This window comes from Aedes aegypti, chromosome 3, assembly GCF_002204515.2.
Source record: "Aedes aegypti strain LVP_AGWG chromosome 3, AaegL5.0 Primary Assembly, whole genome shotgun sequence".
Taxonomy (NCBI): Eukaryota; Metazoa; Arthropoda; class Insecta; order Diptera; family Culicidae; genus Aedes; species Aedes aegypti.
The window spans coordinates 183,585,969-183,600,774 of record NC_035109.1 but is presented as its reverse complement, the minus strand read 5'-3'; the positions used below and the strand labels follow the sequence as shown (position 1 = coordinate 183,600,774).

General features: G+C 37.1%; 1 protein-coding gene across 1 annotated transcript in view; it reads left to right on the top strand.

Moving 5' to 3' along the window:
• Positions 1 to 6,018: 6,018 nt before the first annotated feature.
• LOC5577320 (mucin-17) overlaps positions 6,019 to 14,806 on the top strand; it is a 55,201-nt gene continuing 46,413 nt past the window's right edge. The window contains exons 1-3 of the mRNA XM_021852668.1: positions 6,019 to 6,550; positions 10,694 to 11,073; positions 11,143 to 11,222. Of these exons, the coding sequence (XP_021708360.1) occupies positions 6,371 to 6,550; positions 10,694 to 11,073; positions 11,143 to 11,222 (640 nt within the window). The 5' untranslated portion in view covers positions 6,019 to 6,370. The remainder of the gene's footprint in view (positions 6,551 to 10,693; positions 11,074 to 11,142; positions 11,223 to 14,806) is intronic.

The following is a 14,806-nucleotide window of genomic DNA, read 5'->3' as shown; positions in this document are numbered from 1 at the left end:
AACCTTTGCGTAAAAGCACAGACGAACAGACGTAACACTGACGAAATTTCCATCGACCACTGATTTAACGATCATTTCAAATTCGTTATGTTACAAATCTCACAACCAGAGGCGCGCGCATCGTTTTTCTTCGCATTTGACGTTTCACACTACCGCCATCTGCCGGTCTTGTTGCACGAAACACCTTTTCGTGCAACATGCTCACCAGATGATGATGGGGTAAACTGGGCGATGGATTTTGAATAAATTTGTTCTAAGTGTTACGTCTGTTTGTCTGTGGTAAAAGTAAGTAACAGCTAGCTGTTTGTTTCCAGAAAGGCAAGCAAAATGCTCACTTCCGGGAAATAGGGTCCTAAAGCCCTGTCCCAATTTTAGTGCCAAACGCTTAAGTTTAGGCCAAAAACACATGTTTACTCAATTTTCTAATGTTTTCCGTTGGTTTAAGCCCAAAAAACATTTTTTTTAGATTTTATCAAATCCTTTGGCTTAAACTCAAATTTTGAGTGTATTTTGTTTTCCATGTCCCTTACGAAATGTCAGATAGGAACAACCCTAGTGGTCGAACTAAAACCCCTGTGGTGTTTTTGTCGACTAAGCGAACGTCAAACATGATCAAAAGTGTCAAGGTTCATTTATGGACCAAATTTTTAAATTAAAGTTTAAACATGATGTAGCCATTATTTGAGCGGGAAAAATTGCTAAAGTAGTTAGAGTAACATGCTCTTTCGTGTTATTAAATAAAAACAAGATTTCATTAAAAATTTTAGGACCCAATTGTATCGATCACCATACTATTCTTTTAGGAGCAGCTCTTCAATCCTGTAAGCTTCGCTATCTTGGTTTAAAGTATGAGTTGATGTCCTGCGGTAAGGCCTTAGCATTGTTAAACCTGAAAAATCTGTGATGGAATCCATAGGACCCCTAGCTTCCAAAAAGCAAGTAGTTTTGTTGATATATTGTAAAATAAAAGCCGAATTTGATAATCAATAAAATATGTATTTATGGGTAAAGGAGTCTAGAGACTTTTCGCCAATTGGGTCCTAAAATGCTAAATAAAATCTTGTTTTTTATTTAATTACACGAAAGAGCATGTTACTGCAGTTATTTTAGCATTTTTTCCGCTCAAATAACGGCTACATCATATTTAAACCGCAGACAGACGTTCAAGTTAGACTCAGCCACTTGTGTAAAAACATGGCCGCCACAAATCGCCAAGTGGCAATCAGCTAACAGATGGCGTTAGTGGCGTATGCGTCCCGCCACCACCCCGATCACATTTCGTTGACAGCACGACACACAACCGCTCCCACAGCCGGCGTGCTCAACGCTAAAAACTATGTACCTTTGTTTTGGGCTGGGTGGGTGATGTTCCCTTTTGGATCCAATTTCTCATGTAAAAATCAATAAAATCCATTGTAATTTTTACCACAAGTTGGCATTCAATTTACTCACAGATTCATGCTAGTATAACAATCTTGAATGATCGTTACTCATGTAAAATAAATTGGCGTGAAAGTATCACAATTGTGTGAATCATTTTTGAAGTGATTGTTTTGATAGTTTTGTTCAGTGGGTGGTGGACTGGGTGGTAAGCGAGAAGATGAAGCCACGTGCTTTTACAAACTGTCACTGTACTGCAGCAATTTGCTCCCTAGGTGACACCACGGTAGAATTTACACAGGAATTTTGAATAAATTTGTTCCTGCTTAAACGTCTGTCTGCGTTAAAACTTAAATTTAAAAATTGGGTTCATAAATGAACCTTGACACTTTTGATCATGTTTGACGTTCGCTTGATCGACAAAAACACCACAGGGCTTTTAGTTTTAACACTGGGCTTGTTCCTATCTGACATTTCGGAAGGGACACGGAAAGCAAAATACACCCAAAAATTGAGTTTAAGCCAAGGAGTGTGACAAAATCGAAAAAAAAATGTTTTTTGGACTTAAACAAGAGAAAAACAATAAAAAATTGAGTAAAGGCCGGTTTGCTACTGACAAGAAAAGGAATCGCCTATCTCGATGCGTGGAAAATTTCTCCCAAGAAATGGTCAAGAAAATCACATTTTTCTGATCGCAGTACGCAGTTGAGAAGAAATGTCACTTCAAAGGGGGCTCTCTGTAGGAAATTTCTTGACCCTTTCAATCAAGGAATTTCTTTACTTTTCTTGAGCGAAACAGCATACTTAGCTTAAACATGTGTTTTTGGCCTAAACTTAAGCGTTTGGCATTAAAATTGGGACAGGCCTTTAGGACCCTATTGACAATATACACCAGAACACGGGCTGAAATAGGTTACAAAATACATCATGTTCTCCGAGCTCCGTATTCTCTGCTGCCAATGAGAATATATACTAAGGTGTGGAAGAAGAAGCAAAGGCTATGTATTAGTAAAGAGAAAAAAACGTAAACAAAAATAACTACGTCACTAATTTACATGGCTTCTTATGGGAGGTCGCTCGCTTGTAGTAGTGAAACATTTCGCATCGTACACGGATGTCACGCACACTAAATGTCTTCTTCCTCACCTCGGTATATATTCTCATTGCTCTGCTGCCATTTCCGATTCAATTCCACTAGGAACGCCAACTGTTTCGGGCCATCTTCATCCACTTAGCATCTCGATCACAGAAATGATGCAGATCGTTTATTCCTCTAGCCACATACCTCTTCTCTCGGCCCTGGCATTGAACATGATACCTCTCATTTCGTAGGATTCAAACAGCATTATTACCGATTTAATCGTACCGGAACCGCTGCCGTGGAGAAACTCAGCAAATCCCATACTCGGTTCTTCAGCTTCTTTGGCAGTCTCGTGTAGGTATCCGTCCTATCCATCCTTTCCCGTCGCTTCATGGAACCGATGATCAGTATCCTGCTGAATCCAGGACAAACTTCGGACCATAGGGTCTCAAAGCCCTGTCCCTATTTTAGTGCCAAACGCTTAAGTTTAGGCCAATAACACATGTTTACTCAATTTTCTATTGTTTTCCGTTGGTTTGAGCCCAAAAAACATTTTTTTAAATTTTGTCACACCCCTTGGCTTAAACTCAAATTTTGGGTGTATTTTGTTTTCCGTGTCCCTTCCGAAATGTCAGATAGGAACAACCCCAGTGGTCGAACTAAAACCCCTGTGGTGTTTTTGTCGACTAAGCGAACGTCAAACATGATCTTAAGTGTCAAGGTTCATTTATGGACCCAATTTTTAAATTAAAGTTTAAACATGATATAGCCGTTATTTGAGCGGAAAAAATTGCTAAAGTAGTTGCAGTAAGGTGTTCTTTCTTGTTATTGAATAAAAACAAGATTTCATTAAACATTTTAGGACCCAATTGGCAAAACCAGGAGAAACATTCAACCGATTATGCAGCTGCGTGCTCCATCTTTGTTGTTGATCGACGAAAACTGAGTCAATCCGTCAATATGCTCGTATATGATGCGGAAAGATAAGCTAGATTTTTGAAGATGGATAAGGGATTGTTCAAATATTATGTAATGCAACAAGGGGAGGGAGGGGGTCTGACATAGTGTTACGGTTCATACAAAAAATTAAAAATTTCCATACAAAAGCTGTTACGTGGGGGAGGGAGGGGGTCCAAAATTGGCAAATTTTGCGTTACGTAATATTTGAATGAACCCTAAAGATGTTTTATAATATGCCACAGATGAAAAAAGATAACATGCTGCAAAAAGATTAAAGGCCATCGCAAAAATTGTCTACAGATATCCTAATAATCTAAAACATCTGGATGTGTCGTCCCCCTCGCATCAACTAAGGATTGTTCTAAATTATTCAAGGGGAATGTCTCTCCAAGGCAACATCTCAATAAAGCTTAGTGATATTTGAACACATGTAGATCAGCATACGCTCGTCATATACAGTTTGGTTTTGTTTTCCTCAAAGAAACTTGCACACGCTTTCCAGACTCATCAAAATGCATATGGAAATGTTACCCAATTTGAAAAATTCACACCCGGTTTCTGGGTGTTATTCGAGACTGAGTGCATATTGTCGCGCGCCCACCAAATCGGAACGCGCGTGTGGGATACGCGACGTGTAACTCGTTCCCGACCTAACTGTCATAATGACATTGTGGCGCTGCATTCTTACGATGTTTATGAACACATCGCACTATTCAAATATTAGTCGCGACGCTTGGAGATTGAGAAAAAATATATTTAAAAAAAATGTTTGTCCTTATTCCTATCGGATCCATAATATTGTTTTTCTCTAAGGTTCACAACTACATCTACACTAGGACACCCATACCATTGGGCGTGATAACCACTAATGGCAGTTGCCATCACCAATTTTTCGGTCATATCACCAGACGCATGTGGTTCAAATAACTTTTCCAAAATTGCCGATAATCGTTCTCGTTTCTCAAGCCCTGTATTTCATTCACCTGTCACCGTCCTGATCTTCCCACTGCCAATCGACTCCTCGGACAACACGTGCCCCAGGAAAGATCTCCGCCTCGTGGTTCCAGCCGTTCCAGCATCGTTTTTTCGCAACCTGACGTCGAAATTCGATGAAACCGATATTTTAAATGATGCATATCTTCGTGATAGCAGATCGAGCACAGATCGAAATAGAGGTCTCCAAGCAAACCGCCACGAATACCAACGCAAAATCAATCTTAAACAAGTCGATTTCCTCAGAATGAAATCGTATCGATGTTTGCTTGACGTCATTGAGCTTTCGGTCAACGTCAGTCCAACAACAAGGAAATGGTTGTTTTGCAGCAATTCTGTTTATGTTTGCATTCTCACAGCAAACAAAAGCAATGTTGTGACAGTTCTCACTGCAAACAAAGAAAATTTTGTCAACATTGCGCTACTACGCAGGCAACTGGATTAGTCTATTGTTACATCCAGCACACTTCCAGCGTATGGTAAATATCGGCAAGTGTCGCACATGGTTCTCTCGTGTTTTTTCGGTCGGGGCACTATCCAGGATTCGAATATCGTATGCGCTCGCGCATCGATAGTTGGCAGCGGTGCCGTTGTCCTAAACGACGACCACATCTTCTTGGAACTCGAACTCGACTTGATGTTAACTGTAATGCTAGCAAAGGCAGAGTAGACTGCCACCGAATAATAGTTAATTCACTTTAAGGGTTCATTCAAATATTACGTAACGCAAAATTTTCCAATTTTAGACCCCCTCCCTCCCCCACGTAACAGCTTTTGTATAGATTTTTTTTGTATGGACCGTAACACTATGTAAGACCCCCTCCCTCCCCCTGTTGCGTTACGTAATATTTGAACGAACCCTAATCTTCAATTTACTCAACTAATTCACAATTTGATTCCTTTGTAGCTTCTCGCTAGTCATCTACACTAATAAAATTGCAAACGTAAAGTTTATACACTACGAAATCACACAATTTATTTGATTCTCTACGTATTGGTTTTATGTGTGTTAACATAAATATCATTAAAAGCTATTTAGTCAATATAAGGAATTTGATAACACATATGTACCAGTTACACTTAAATATTATGTTTGCCGATTTATAGTTGAAAGTTATGTTTGCTGAAACATATTTTTCACATTTGCGAGATTCAGTGATAAAAAAAATGGCAACGGTCATTGCAGCTGAACTTTTCGCCGTTTTAGAGGTAATTTATTCAACATTTTTTACGTTTTCCAATGGACTAATTATATTAATTCATTTCAGACGATGGAATTCCATGCTACCCCCAACATTGACCGACAAAACTCATCGTTACGAGGGGGTGTGTGGGAGTCAAAAATGGCTATTTTTGGCGTTATGATATTTGTGAACAAACCAAAAAGAGAGAAATTTTATTTGAGCGCTTCACGTTTCAGGTGCATACCACGCGTTAGGACGTTTTGAAAAGTTACGCGATAACCGCAACCGCATCCAGCGCCCTCGCATCGACCCGCAGCGCGGACGATGAGCGAACTAAAGCGGGTGGTTTGTTTTTCTTGCAGTTTTTCAATCTCGAGTGCTTGCAGTTTCCAACGGAATTTTCGCGGTTCAACTTGTTTTGTTCTTGGCTTCGGCTTTCGTCGTCGTTCATCAAAACGAAACGAATCAAGATGGTAGTTCGCAAGGAGTGGAAGCGTTGCGCGTGAAAGGGGAACATTTTATGTGGTTAATATTCAGTGAAATTCGTTCGAAATACGTGAAATTTAGCGAAAAGAATACGATTAACCAAAAAGCCATTCGAGTTTCCGTGTGAAGTGGGAAGAAAGTGGGGAAAGTGAACTAAATATCGGTGATCGAAGCAATCCACGCCTTAACGCAACAGTCCGTTGCTTGGCAGGATAGAAGTGCGCCGAAAAGTGAGTGAAGTGAAAATTTCCCTTGGGGAGTGAAAAAGGGACTCCAGGAAGGGACAATGGCACTTTTGAGCGGGGCTCGGCTTTGCGTCCTCCGGAAGAAGGGCGACGGTGTTATCCGGGAGGTACCTATTCGGACAAACTTTGTCAAAATCGGCTCGGAAGTGCACTGCACCATTCGGCTGAAGAGTGAGCTTACCGAGCAGCTGCATTGTAAAATATTCGTCCGGAATGAAAAGGTAAGTCGGATTATTTTTTTAAATTTCAAAGATACGCTCAATATATTTCAAAGTTTGGGTTAAATTTTGCAGATTATTGTTCCTTGAAAAAATAGCAAACAAGCAGTTCAGGAGGGTATAGGGTAAACAACAAATTTCTGACATACAGCAGACTAGGGTGGTCCAACTTTGTATAAAAACAAACTTCATTCATTTCCTTGGAACTTGTGAAGTTGCATTGCACATCAATATTAATATTGCTGTTTGCATTTGAGATGCAAATGTTGAGTAAACGTCCTCCAAATGCGGTAACACAAATTAATCAAAAGGCACCTAGCAACGATTTCATAAATCACCGCCACCCTAGCAAGAAAAATCTGTCTTTGACATCGCCTTTCTTGTGACAAATCTTACCGCGTTTGGTGTTCCCGCATTTAATATTTGCATTTCAAACGCACACAGCAATAACTATGTTTCATTATCGTTGTTTTCAATTTTCTTAGTCCTTTGTTAGATTTCAATGGTACACTTTACATGTACAGTTATCTCTCCCTCACTCGATATTTTGTATCTCGATATCGAACCATCGATATAGAACCATAGTTAAATATGGTTTTCGTGGCTACCTCGATGGTCCCTTGAATCACAATTGCACTGATTTTGTGTTCTATAACTCGATACCTCTCTAACTCGATGGTCCCTTCAATATCGAGTTAGGGAGAGTTCACTGTAACTTGAAATTTTTATTACCAATGTTTCTCAATTTAATATCTGTACGTTTCCTTGACCCGGTGCGAAGTTAAGCTAACACGTTTACTACTAAGGTTTATAATAAAATTCAAATTACGCATTAATCGTGGCAATAGAAAATTTGAACGATTTTTGTCTAGAATTATTAATAATTCGCTATTTGTTCCAAGGCTTCAACATTGGATGTTTTATGTAAGTCATCAGTACTATACCAAGGAGGGAGATTGGAGATTCATTATCAAAATTTTATTTTGAATCCTATGCAGAGATTTACATTTGGCTTGAATGCTCCCAATGTAATTTTTGAAAGTAAAATTTTTATCTAGCGTGAGCCCTAGATACATAACTTCGTCTGACCAATTTATTGGAATCCCTCTGCTCGTGACAACATGTCTACTTGAAGGTTTCAAATGAAGAGCTTTTGGTTTATGGGGGAATATTAAATGTTCACTGAGAAAAATCTACACGTCAAGGTCGTGTGTTTTACTTATAGATTTGCGCAATGAGGAAAACCACATGATTTGAGTGTGGTAGCCATATGGATTTCATCATTGATTTCACGGTATAATAACATGTGTATCAACATTAGGTTGTCATGTGAAACAAACATGAATTTCCAAATATTAAATCATGAAAACCAACTGATTTGCTTATTGAATTCGAAATGTAGTAGCTTTAGATAGTCATGTGTGATAACACATAAATGTCATGGGACTGAAAGAAGAAATTTGGTAGAAGAACTTTTGCTCCCCAAAATATGGATCCGAGGCTGCTCTGCTTGTCGCAAGCTCTCTTGATTTTTTTTTCAAACCCGTGAGCCAGCAATAAGCGGGGCGCCGCAAATCCATAATTTGGGAAGCCAGGGATAAGCATATTTCATTTTTTTCGAAACTGAAAGCCAGGAAAATCTGTTAGTGGAATTCGATTTTTCTACTAAACTATACATTATAATCAATGTTTTCTTATAGAAAGTTAGAATTCTCATATATCGGTCAACTTCACTAATAAAAGATAAATCGAATCCACAAATTTTCATCTAACACTTTCAGCTTCAAAATTTCCCTCCCCTTGGTTATGCGACCTTGCCGCGATGGGAGGGCATAATCCATTAGCCCATATGATGGAAACCAAAGGCGTAACCTGTAGTGGTGGTATCACATTTTGGCATTTTTTGCTTAAAGCCGCGTCATAATTCATATGGCATAGACGCAATAATATCTCGGATGTGATCCAACGGACATTCTGCGTCATTGATAGAATTGATGCCCATTTCAAATAATTAATCTATTCGAAGTGGACATTAATACTATTGGTGACGTTCAGTTTGCCTTTTGCTAACCAGAATGATCCGTAGCCACTCTTACTATTAGCTAGCTAGATACATCGTTATCATATACGACGTAGGGAATATTTAGGAACTCTTAGGAAAATGACTAGTAGATTCACTGAGTAGAAATAAGTGGCGACAATCTTATTTTAATATGGTTTTTACATTGCCATAATAAGAAATACCTCTTTTGTAACAGCGGTATAAATAATCTAATTCCAGCTTCATTTTCGCAAAATTTACAAGTAGAAAGTAGGCGTTGTGAAGCATTGCATTTGCCACCGAAAAGTGAATCTTGTAGGAGACTGTAATAGAAGCCTAAGGTAACTTTACTCTTCAATATTCACTATAAAAATGACTATGGAAAGTAAGACGCTGAGATCGATCATTAGAGTACACTTGCTAGTTTCGAAAAATTGTTGAACAGACAAGGAAAGCGACTTTTTTCTTTAAGGATATATGAACGTTATGACCAATAAATACTTTTAACAACAAAAAATGAAATTAACTAGAACTACTACTAAACAGCCTAATTTTGTTAAGACTCGACGACACTTGACATTTAAGACTCAAATCTTACGTAAAAGACAATAGTAATCAGAATAGCACTTGAATGACAAATTATTCAAAACCATTTCGACTAGACAGTATTAGTAATGCACTACTATTTCAAACAAATTCTAATGGAGCTGCTGATTTTCATAATGCTTCCTTTTCTCAGAAGCAAGGGAATATGGGTACTTTTCAAAAACTACCACGTCACAATACTAATAAAAAACAGTGTTCATGTGGGCGCCATTGCCTAGTCCGTCTGAGTATTGGTCCTGGTAGAGGGGAAACTTGGCAAAAGCCAGACCGAGGGTTCAGCCTTGACAAGTTAAGCTGTCAGGCAGCTCCAACTGAATACCACACAAAAAAAAAAAAAAAAACACACACTTTCAGCTTCAAAATTTTCTTCTTCTCTTTGGAAGCATGATGATGACTGTCGTTCGATACGAGGTCCAACCGCAATTCAGTTCACTATGCATCCCATGGGTTGATCACAAACAATTTAGAAGCTTTGAACATGGAAATCGATAGCATAGCTCATGGATTTCATCATAACAATCTCATTGCGCAAATCAATGAATCGACCAACTTGAACATGATGATTATGACATAAGATAACCATAAGCAAAACACACTGAATCCGTGTTGGAGTGATGATATATGCGTCCATAGGTTGACACATACGAATCTGAAGAGAAAGCTTCGGGAACTTATGTGGAAAAAATATGGAATCCCTGTTGTCGGTTGATGAATCAATCCATGAAGCAAAACAAAGGAATTTAATGTGTAACACACACGAAGTTTGCAAGAAAATCATAGCAAATCGATATGGACGTTCATGAATCGATCCATAATTTTAAACACACAGATCGAGCGTGTGGATTTTTATCAGTGTTGAGTTTTGGAAGCATTAGAATCTTCCATTTTTGCAAGTATGAAGTAAAAATAACCAAACTTTTTTACAATCTACTAGAGATGACGTCTTCATTTGGCGAACAGGCCTGTGTCATTCGCAAACAAAGATTTTTAACATCCCTGCACTGAGGGAAGCACGTAAGACTGTCATAAGATTTGCTTATGGAATTACGACACAAGAAAAATGTTTGAAATTCATAAGACCACCGTATAATTTTCGGCAGATGTTGTTTCCATAATATACCTCCTCGAAGGCAATTCGTAAGATGATCTAATGAACCTGCATCGACATGATAATAATCCATAGATAGTCTTACACTGAGCCAGAAATTGCGTACGAATTTCATAAGAGAACGCTTGTGAATTGATTTCTTGACTGGTTTTCTCTTTTTTTTTATCTAGATAGTTCGCAGATGTGTTAGGATCTTTGATTTTTCTCGAGTAGTTTTATATTGTTCGATTACCACCATTTGTAGGGCTTATCCACTTTGTTTACCCTAATTGATGTTATACAGTAATGGTTTAGCTTGAACTTGAACACCATTGTTACTCTTGATTTCAGACTTTAATTCGTCCAAAAACTTATCTATTAATGTGTATTTTCCATAATTCCATAATTCAAGGTAATGATTGCAAACTATTCCTCCAAAAATCCGATCACGGTTGACGGCAAAGTAATCAACAAGCGAGGACCCTTGAGCGATGGAAGTGTAATCGAGGTATGCGGAACTCGGTTCCGCTGGCAGTTCGATGAATCCCTTCTTCCGGCTCGAACGGAGAAATCCAAAAAGGTCCAACCGACACCGACCAGTTCAAAGTTTGGCAAATCCAGACGTACGACAATGGCACTGAAAAAAGCACAGCCCATCGAAGAATCGGAGACAGTCACCGAATCCAGCAGAAAATCAGGTTCCAAAAAGTCTCAGAAATCACCAACTTATACTCTGCCTAAAAGCAACAAACAGTTAATGAAAAACATCAAAAAGCGATTCACAATGCACAGGTATTATTAATCAACCGATGTTGTAACAACCTTATGGCTAAAATATTTATTTTATCTCGCATTGTTCAGCGTGCTGGTAGATCATCATTCAGACGATGAGGACGACGAAGAAACGGACGAGGATGAAAGTGAACAGAATGAGAGTAGCGGTAAGTAATGCGACTGTTACGGTTATTCAAATACCGTTATTATCATAAAAAGCCATCTAAATTTTATATACCGGTAATTATTTTATACCTTTGGAGCGATCAAAAAAAGTTAGACGAAACTTCTAGTTTTGCCTTTTCAATTTGAATTGTGTAAAATTACTCTAAAACTCCTACTTGCACTGTCCAAATTCACAGAAAGCTTTACAAAACAAGCCTTCCAGGCACACTATGAAGGAGAGATCTTTGAAATATATATTACACTCTCAAGTTGAGGAATCAAAAATTCGTTCTTTAAGGATCAAGAATCCATCATCAAATCATTGACAATCATCGCAAATTAGGAACCTATTTTCGTTCAAATCTAAAGAAGTCATAAAAGTGATAGATTTTCCAGAACATTGCTTCGTTTTTGAGTTAAAAACTGGTTTTGAAAATTTGAAAAACGATTATGATTATTTTCCCCTTAAGGGTTACAATAATATAGAAGAGGAAAAGTAAAACTTCTTTTCAACAGGTAGGTTAGTCGTAAAAATTAAAGTATTGTGGTAACAAAATTGTAGTTTAATGTAAAACAATCATCTCAATTACTCATACGAGCACAAAGTCAAACTTTCGAAAATGTCGAAAATAAAACAGGTAAACAGTGAGATTACGAGTTGCCCCTACCTTCACCATTATTAGGTTCTGAACACAACTATCGGCCTTTTCATGTGACAGGCCCGGCTTGCATTTGTTTACATCGGTGGAGGACCGGTGCTAACACGGGTCTGTCTTTTTCATAGAAGAACTGTCAAAGAGCTTCCCGATCAGCTGTTTTCAAACGTCATGTGAATAGGCCTATACTACACAATGCAATAGCCGGAGGAAGAGGCGTCAAATTTCAAAAAGTGAGACGATAATTGTTTTTTTTTATCAAAACTTGAATATTTTCTTCTTGTTGTGAATGAATAAAGGGTATTTTTGAATTATTAGGACAAGCTCAACCTTTGAAAATGCTAGGCAGTGTTAATTTCACCAAACATGCTTATTAAGGTATACTGTGCGGGGTTAAAATCTAAATACGCCCAATCCATACCAAACGCTTTGTATTAAGTGTAACTACCGTCAAGCGACCATTCACCGTGCATTTAAAAAAAATGAACTTAAAAAAATTACACAACTTTTCCAAATAATTTTAAGCGTACTAGAATACCACTACGTAGCGTGTAATTATATAATAATTCAGGGAAAAATCTAAAACTAATGATGCATAACAAATAAATACGTTTGAATTATGTTTGAAAATGTCATGTTAAGGTCGCCTCGTACCGTTCTATGTCACCATTTACCGTGCACACTACTCGAGCAAAGCTTGAGATCAAATTGAAAACTAATTTTGATGTTGTGCTGTCGCGGGTTTTGATAACTAAGTTTGTTGTCATTTTGGTCGTTTTAACGGTTAAAATATCAAAACTGAGAGCAGAAAAATGTTCCCATGAAATCAAATTGAAAACTCTTTTTGCTGTCAGTGAAAGCAAATTGAAAACAGTTTCTGCTGTCATTGAAAGCAAATTGAGAACTCGCTGAGATATACATATTTTCGATTGATATTGAAACATGGCTACGACTAGATAAATGCTTTATTTTTATATTCTCGTAGTATTTAAACATGTAGCACGAATAAATTTATAATTGAATAAAAAGAAAACAGGGTGCCGGTACCAATGGTTGTAATGTACCAGTAGATTGGACTATGGAATAAAACGAACGTTTTTCGATAAAAACGTCATGTGCTATTTTTGGTAGATAGATAGTCTCTAGTTTAGTCGATTTGCCAAATTTCAGCTTTTTATTTTATCAAAGAGTCATATAAATAATAAAGTTTATGCAAAAAATTTGCTCCCTTGCACCAATAGTGGCCGTCGTGTTCCAGTAGTGGATCAACGGATGGAAGTAGTTTTTAAAATGGATGTATAAAATTAAAGAAAAGCTCTAGAGATGATCTTTATGCTTCATTCGAAAGATATTAATTGCTGTTCCGAGGGAAAAATATCAAACCTGTGTAAAAATTTACCATTTTGTTTAAAATTCCTTGTATCGTTCCCGAACGTCTACTACTGGAGAACTAGCGCAACTACTGGAACACGTGTACCAATAGTGGCTCAAGCGATTTTATGTTAAAAAATTAGTTTTATCATTCTTTTTATATTTTTCCCATATAGTAGAGGTTGAATTCTTTCTGTTGGCGCCAAAAGATCTTGGTTAAGGATTTTAGTTATTTTGTTATGATTTTTTATAGCTTAGGTAGTCCACTAATGGCACCGTCACCCTATAAGTAAAAATTTAAAATGATAGCAGAAAGAAAACAAAATATGATATCGAATATTTCATTGATAAATTGATATCAAATTATGATATCAACTTGATGCTGAAAACAGTATATGTTTTCAACTTGCTTTCATTTTGATGTTGGACTTTGCTCGGGTAGTGCACCATTCACCGTGTGTATAGGTTTCGCCATGATTTAATTTCGTATCTTAAAGAAACGTTGTTGATGGAGCAACTATGTTGCTAGTAGTGTTCGCACACATTTTTTAAGAATATTTAAATCTTCATTTACGTAAAAACCATAAAAAGTTTAAAAATTGATCAAACAATTATTTTATCATTAAAATCGTTATAGGAGGTTTGACTGTATTGTCCAAACCATTCCATGTTCACTCAAAAACTAAATATGAAGTTGTTTAATGACGACATCACAACAAATCTAATATTACCGAATAATTTCATACCTTTTACACTAATGCACGGTAATAGGAACCATATATATTGGAAAGGATCCATTCACCGTGCATTTGGGTTTCAACTGAAATACAATAAAAAATTCTAATTTGCATAAAATCTCATTGCTCATACGATGAAATATATCTTACTAGTAGTTTCCACAGTGACAACCCGTTGAATTTTTGAAAAATTTAATACTCTATCGTTAAAATGAAAAATGTGATTTTTTGGCGTTTCTACTAAGAGTGTTGAGAAATCTCATTATCAAACAGAATTCACATGATTTTGACTACATAAACTAGGGTTTTTAAAATGCTTTGTGACCAAAACTACTTTATTGTATCAGTTTTATCTTATTTTGCTGACAAAAGAATAATTTGTGAAAATTGTATGAATATTCTGTAGGAATTTGTATATGTGCGTGGTGAATGGATGCCACACGGTGACTGGTGACTTAACGGTACTACTCTTATTTTTTTTTGCGAGATCTACTTTTCTGTCCCCAATTTTTGTTTGCATTTCAAATTCTGACCTTATTCAGATTCCGGTGTACCAATTATAATGAATTCAAAACGGTAAAAAAAATTGATTTTACCACTAACAGCCACGCGTGGAATTAAACAGTTTCCAAGAAAGAACTAAAACCTTAACACAAAAGCAAACTAAAGAGTAAATCAAATATTTAAAAATGTACACTCATGTATTTATATCCTTCTAAGATTTATATATTTTGAAAGTGGTATTTGTATGTAATTCAATAAAATCGGCTCCGTAAAACTTCATAGCGCTTGCGTTTGCAAATAAACAATCCATTATGCCTT